Consider the following 6,676-nt stretch of genomic DNA (forward strand, 5'->3'; position numbering starts at 1 on the left):
GGCTGATGGAGCTGTAGACAGAGATGTCCTTAGTAGACCCATATGCCGCGTGGATCCTCATGTGGAGCTGCGAGGAGAGAAAGCAACACCCAAGTCAGAACATACGGGCGCCCCGCGCTGCTCAGCAGGTTTGGGGTTTTTTTCTTTTTTAGATTGCGTTTGTGAGAATTTCAGGTCAGGAACTTACATAAGTTCCCAGCTGGATCATACACCGCAGCGCAAAGCGCTAATGACAGGCCGGCGCGAGGGGAGTGACAGCAATGTGACAGCAGGTCCCCACAGCCGAGGCACAGCCTCGCCCCGAGGTCTGCGGTGGGCAGGGACGCCACACGCTTCACAGCCCACTTGTCACCGGGGGAGAGCAGCGCTTCGCAGCCCCCCGTGCAGGAATCATTAGCGGGGAGTGTTCCCCTCCACCAGGCGTGCTGCCCCACGCACTGCTGCTCCTGAACTCCGCTGGGCAGAGGGAGAAGGGACAGGCAGCAAAATATGTGGCCTTTCAGGAGTTTGTCTACCTACACTCCGCTCAGAGAGCAGCTCCTGGCCAACCCTCTCCTTAGTGGGCTGAAGCAGGAGCTGCCAGGGCAGGTGTGGACACTGGTGTCACCACAGACCAGCTGGCTTCACCCCCAGAGCTGCAGGCAGGCCAGGGAGAGGGAAAGGAAATCTCTGACCCTGGTCCCAAGCTTGTTCTTCTGGAGGGCTGGGGAGAGCTGGCAGCAAGCCAGCTGCTCCCCACACTGTTTTTCAGGCTCAAATCGGAATCCAAGGGGCTTGATGAGGGGCTTTCCCATCATTCAGGGCAGGGCACAAGCGCTTGGGACACTGGCAGCTCCTTTGCTTGTCAGACAGAGAAAACCTTGTTTTCTCTGGAGCTTTTCGGAGACTCCAGGCTGAGTGACGTTAACAGCTCCCTGGGGTCGAATGCTTGGGAAGATGCTCAGCGGAGTCTCCCGTTAGGCTGAGTGGCGCACGGCTGGTTCTGCAGCAGCTCCGTGACCTCCCAGAGCTGCTGGTCACACCGTGGGCAGCCAGAAAGCCACCAAACGGGTGAAAAAAAGAGCGTGTGTGGGGAAGGGGAGACACTGCTGCCTCTGCTTCGTTAGGCGCGTGATGTTGAAGGAGCAGTGATGAAATGGAGCAGCGCAGAGCAAAGATGGCACAATTTAACAGTGCGGACACTTCTGCAGGGCAATAGAAGGATGAAAATAAATGAACAGATTGATCTTGCACCGCGGGTCACATCGCTGCCAAGAGACTGGTGCTGACAGTGGCGATGGGACGAGGAGCAATCTAAACCCGTGCTACGATCGCAGTCCAGCAGACCCCGGCTTACGTCGGTGATGAGGGATTTGAGGAAGTTGGCCTTGTGCCGCAGCGGGTCGTGAACGAGCCCATCGCAGAAGGACACGATCCCATGGGGGAAGTTGTGCTGTGCTAACCACGCCACCACCCTCTGCTTCTGCATGTCGGGGCGGCCCGTGACATAGATAATGAGGTAGCCGAGGTCTTGCCAGTGCCTAGAAGGAAAGCCACGAGTCAACGGATTGTAGACCTAGAGAGCGACACCAGTGGAAGCCAAACCAACTGCCCCAGCCCCTGCCGCTGACCTTACAACGTCGACCGCTCCGGCGCGGACTTTGGGGTCGCTGCCCATGATGGAGACGCTGGCTGCAAAGGAGCCATCGATGCTGAACACCACGAACTCCGTCCCCTTTGGCAGGACCGTGATGTAGCTGTCTGCGTACGTGTGGTCGCCCCTGAAAGGGACAGAAGTACTTACAGGCATCGAGATACCAGGAGGCATCCCCGAGTCCTGCAGTGCACCACAAGGCCAAGGCAGCACCCAAATCCGTCCCCAAGGCTCTAACAGCAGCGCCGCCCTCAGCTACAGCAGTGACGGGCACTGCGGGAGGGCTCCGCGTTACAGCGGGAACGGAAACAGCACTCTGGGGCTCTGGCATCTGCGACTCAAAAAATACCCCCATGAAACCACTGCTGGGTTCACCACTGAGAAGACGCTCCCCTCCTTCCCCTTCCAGAGCATCACCCCAGCAGCCCCGGGCTGCGAGTCATCACGAGTACGAAGTCCTGTCCCTCAAGGACAAATTTATGGTCTTTAAAACACGCTCGGTTGTGCGGTTGGCTGTGGTGCAGGCCAACTCCTGCGACGGGAGCCGCTCCCGCGCTGCTGACGACGCAGGAGTCGGAATGAAACGTGTCCCTTCCTCTTACAGCTGAGGGGCACCAAGAGCTTTGTCCCTGCTGCTGGCAAACCAGGCTCTGAAGCCACCCAGCAAGCAGAGCTGCCTCACAAGGAGGAACCGCGTTCTACAAACTCCTCTTCTGCTCCTCTTGCAAACGAAACCCTGGCACCCCAAGGGACCTCACCTGACCACCATCTTGACGGGGTAGACGCCAATGCCCAGGCGCCGGTTCTCGGGGATGACATAGGAAATCCTGCCGCTGCTGTTGCTGATCTCTGTGTCAAAGTAGACCCACTCTCCTGAGGGCGGCTGGGTCATGATGTGAATGTCCACCTGGGGAGACAGCAAGGCTGGGTCAACAGCAGCACTGAAGACACGGACAAGTAGAACAGGCCCAGCACAGGGACCTTCTACCCAAGGCGCTGTGGCCAGCAGCAGGGCTGCGTCCTGCTTCCATCCTCTGCACTTCACAGATCTGAGCTGGGAAGCACCCAACCACCAGGATGCTGGACCGAAACCTGGCCTTGGTGGTGAAGACCTGCATGACGAACGCTGCTCCTGGTAGGAGGCACCACACAAGTCTGAGCAGGGGAACCTGGCCAAGACGCAAGGGGAGCAAACCCTGTCAGGGACCAAGGGAGCACCAACCAGCACCACCTCTGTCCCCAACCCCCCACTTTTCACCCCATGGTGCAGAGGCCCCATAGCCGACACGGTACCTTTTCTCCTGTGAGCGTGACCATATCTAACGGACCGTACATAAACCTTCCAGTTAAGGTCTGGGGACCATCTTCATTAGCAATGGTGTCGTTTATCCTGTGGTTGGCTGTGACGTTCTGCACGAGTCAAGAGGGAGAGGGAAAGAAAAGTTTGCAGCAATGGGCAGCCTCAGCTTCACAGGGAATTGCCCACTATAACCAGACAAACCGGAGCGTGGGTTTCCCTGTGCCATCCCACCCCTCCACACACTTCACCAAGAGCTCTCAGCTTTAGAGAAGAATTTGACCCGTGGCAGAGGCAAGTCTCTGTGCCCCGCAGGGATGGGACGGGATGGACTGGAGCGCAGGTGGCTGCAGAGCCCATTTCCATGGCAGTTAGTGCCCACAATTCTGATACTGTCTATTAACTCCTGCACTTTGGATTGAAGAGGCAATACAAACAGCTGCCCGGGAAATTTGCCGACGTTATTTCAGCTCTAGCAAGGGAATTTCCCTCTCTGGGGAACTGGAGACATTTACTGGGAACAAAGGGCATTTACTGAGCAGAGAACTTGCATCACTGGACTTTGAAAGATGTTCTGGCTCTGTCCCTGACCCACAGCCAGCGCTTGCTGTACCTCCCACGGACTCAAGCCCAGGAGCAGATCTGGCTGGTACAGACGTTTTGGGTTGCTCCCTTACGACTCCGTGGGTAGGGAATGATCACCAATATACACCAGCAGGGAAGGTGATGCTCTGCCACAGACAGACATGGCCGTGCCCACGCTGGTGCCTTCAGTGCCGTTCTGAGTCCAGATGGAACCCCCTCCACCCGACAGCACTCCCTCTGCCCCGGAGGCAGCCCCCCTAACACCCTTACCCGGAGCTTCACGTGGGTTCTTTTGCGGAGCCACTTCTCGCGGGGCTTGGAGGGGGTGAAGACGGACACCTCCTTCCCATCCAGCTCCAAAACACTTGAGTTCTCATGTCTCATCACCTGCAGGAGGACAGAGACCATCGAGACGTCAGCCCTCCTCCTGCCCATGCTGTTCTGCACCTCCCGAGCTGGCACTAAGGACAATGCCTGGACAGAGGTGGCCTGATGTGCCTGCTGGGCTTTGGCTTGTCAGCTCGCAGGTTTCACAGGCTGCGACCTTAACTGCAAGGACAAGTGATCTCTTCTGAACTAGCAAAGCCTGCAGCCAGCACTGGCTTAATCCCAGCCAGGACACAGGTTATTTGGATTGTCAGGAGGGACAAAACTGACTCAAGCACAGCAGGACGAGCTCTGCGCTTCGGTACCTGCCCTTCCTCCAGGCATTCATTAGTCCCTTCCCATGGTCTGCAGGGACCGGTCTCCTCCTTTGAACACCAGTCTCCTGCCGTTCTCATACCAGACCTGGCACCAGCTGCGCTGACTGGCCTCACGCTGACAGATACCATCCCTTCAGCTCAGTTCTTAATTCTGTTTGAACACATTTCAGACTGCTCTTGTCCCACGGCTTTTGCTCCTCTCATTGATTTGACACAGACCTGGCACCAGCTGCTCTGACTGGCCTCACGCTGACAGATACCATCCCTTCAGCTCAGTTCTTAATTCTGTTTGAACACATTTCAGACTGCTCTTGTCCCACGGCTTTTGCTCCTCTCATTGATTTGACCTCGACTCAGCCATGTGCGAGGCAGAGCGCAGGGTGCCTGTCCATCCTCACCTCACCCCTGAGCTTGACAGAGCTCAAGGACTTTGTGCTGGTGGGATGTCACCGCACCAGCGCAAGGATCAGAGAGGGGGGAAGGTGATGCCCACCAGTCGGCCTATGGGCGCAATTCCTGCTTGTCACCAGGGCATGGGCAGAGAGGCAGGAGCAGGGACCTGGAGAGAGAAGGGTTAGATCCCACCTAGATTCCTCTTAAGCTCTAGAAGGGAAAGAAAGAACAACACCCAAGGGCAAGGCGACATCTCAAAGACTGCTTAGGACTGGGAGGTGACCCTGCACAGAGAACTCCAGAACTGGCAGCAGCTCTTCGTGACCCCGACCTAACAAAAATTAGGAAGCCTCTTAAATGAGGGCTCTTTTACAAGGACTCCAACATGTTTTGTGTGGTCAGCAGTGATCCAGCTGCTGTAACGGGCTGACACAGGCCAGCTTGCCTGGAAGAGCCGAAGCTGGTTTTCTTCCAATGGAGGAAAATGGGAAATGGAAAAGGGAGCCCAAGGAGGATGAACTGGCTAGAGGGAGTTAATGGAAGTCCAAGGTAAACAAAATAACAAGTTTTACTGAAAATTATTTACATCAGGAATCTCTTTCAAACCCTATTTGGGCTTGTTTTAACAAGATCTAATCTTCGGAGGCCAAAACTATTCAACAGCTTATTTTTACATGTGTCCAGAGAGGACTTTCAAAGGCAATTAGAAACAAATCCTTATTAGGGGAAGAAGTGGCACGGTGCTCTGGAAGGACAGCAAGGGGAGAGGGGATGAGCAAACACCCTGGTCTCAAGGCAGAGACGAGCAAATAGAGACAGGCACAGAGGAAGGGGGGGTGCCAGACCACTGCAGGCTTTGAATGATGGAGAGCCATGTCAAGCCACAAGACGGGAGGCACCACGCTGTGCCTCAGACCCAGGTTTGGGCTGAATCCCGAGTAATTGGTATTTCTTGAGTGGAGCATTTTGTGTGAGAGACTGTCGAGACTGTTCCAGCTCCTGCACAATTACGGGTGTCTCTCAGCTCGTTAGGCAGAATTCGATAGGGGGCTGGGGTTTCACGGCAGCTCATCCAGCAAGGTGTGTGCAAGCACAGAGATGTCTCGCTGGGCTAGATACAGCCCGGGAAGAAAGGATCTCACTGGATTACCGCTACTGCTCAGCTGCCACCAGCACTGACACCTCTGCTTGTGGTTCCCACGCTATTTGGAAGATTGTGCTGAAAGAAAGTTTGCAACAGAATCATAAATAATTGAGAGCTACCGTCGAGGAGGCTGGAAGAGCCAAGGGATAGCTTAAAGGCTGAGCTAACACAAAGCAAACCCAAGCACTGAAGGGAGCAACACAATCCAGAGAGTTGCTTTTAGTTTTGTTTTTCCCAATCCCTGCTCTAAGTGCCATTCCTTACTTTGTAAGGGAAATAACTCCCCCTCATCCCCAAGGACCTAAAGGAAAATTATTTCTTTTCAGTAAAGCACATTTTAAACAGCAAATTTAAATCTCAGGACAAATGTAGGTTGATAGAATTGAGGTGTCAGACTGCAGACCCCAGCAATCCCCCTTGGCCTAGCCCCAGGAGAAGTGCTCTGCACCGGAGGAACGAGGACTAAATGCCAACGCAGTGACGATGCTCTGAGTTCCTGGAGGAGACCACAAGAACTCTGAAAGCCAAAATGTAGAGCCAACCTCTGCCTATCAACCCACCTCACATTCATACAGAACTTCTCCTTTATTGTATTTGGAGCTATTTTTATTTGTACCTTTAAGTTCACTCTATGGCTCCCTGGAGAGCCCATCCCGCTCCAGTGACAAAACCCAGACCCAGACTACCCAGGCGGGACAGGATGTGTCCGTGCAGTGTGCACGTGTGCAGCTCTGCTTACACACAGGTGAGAAACGAAAAGAAGGGGAAGAAAATGGATCTGCAGTGGCAAAGAGCATTTCTTCATCTCTACACGTCAACAGGGGTTATGGAAGGTGCAGTGGACAAACCCAAGAGCCCAAAGTATTTTTCAGCCCAGGAGAGATCAGGGGAGGGAGAATGACTGTACCTGTCTCAGCAGG

At 54.8% G+C, this 6,676-nt stretch overlaps 1 protein-coding gene across 1 annotated transcript in view; it reads right to left on the reverse strand.

Moving 5' to 3' along the window:
* Positions 1-6,676, reverse strand: part of LOC104495356 (membrane-associated phosphatidylinositol transfer protein 2-like) — a gene marked incomplete at its 3' end in the record, with an annotated part of 60,880 nt that overhangs the window by 648 nt on the left and 53,556 nt on the right. The window contains exons 18-23 of the mRNA XM_010138315.1: positions 3,786-3,907; positions 2,927-3,043; positions 2,392-2,540; positions 1,611-1,760; positions 1,337-1,520; positions 3-67 (exon numbers count right to left, since the gene is read on the reverse strand). Coding sequence (XP_010136617.1) covers positions 3-67; positions 1,337-1,520; positions 1,611-1,760; positions 2,392-2,540; positions 2,927-3,043; positions 3,786-3,907 — 787 coding nt within the window. The remainder of the gene's footprint in view (positions 1-2; positions 68-1,336; positions 1,521-1,610; positions 1,761-2,391; positions 2,541-2,926; positions 3,044-3,785; positions 3,908-6,676) is intronic.

Source organism: Buceros rhinoceros, unplaced genomic scaffold (genome assembly GCF_000710305.1).
Source record: "Buceros rhinoceros silvestris isolate BGI_N320 unplaced genomic scaffold, ASM71030v1 scaffold2146, whole genome shotgun sequence".
Taxonomy (NCBI): domain Eukaryota; kingdom Metazoa; phylum Chordata; class Aves; order Bucerotiformes; family Bucerotidae; genus Buceros; species Buceros rhinoceros.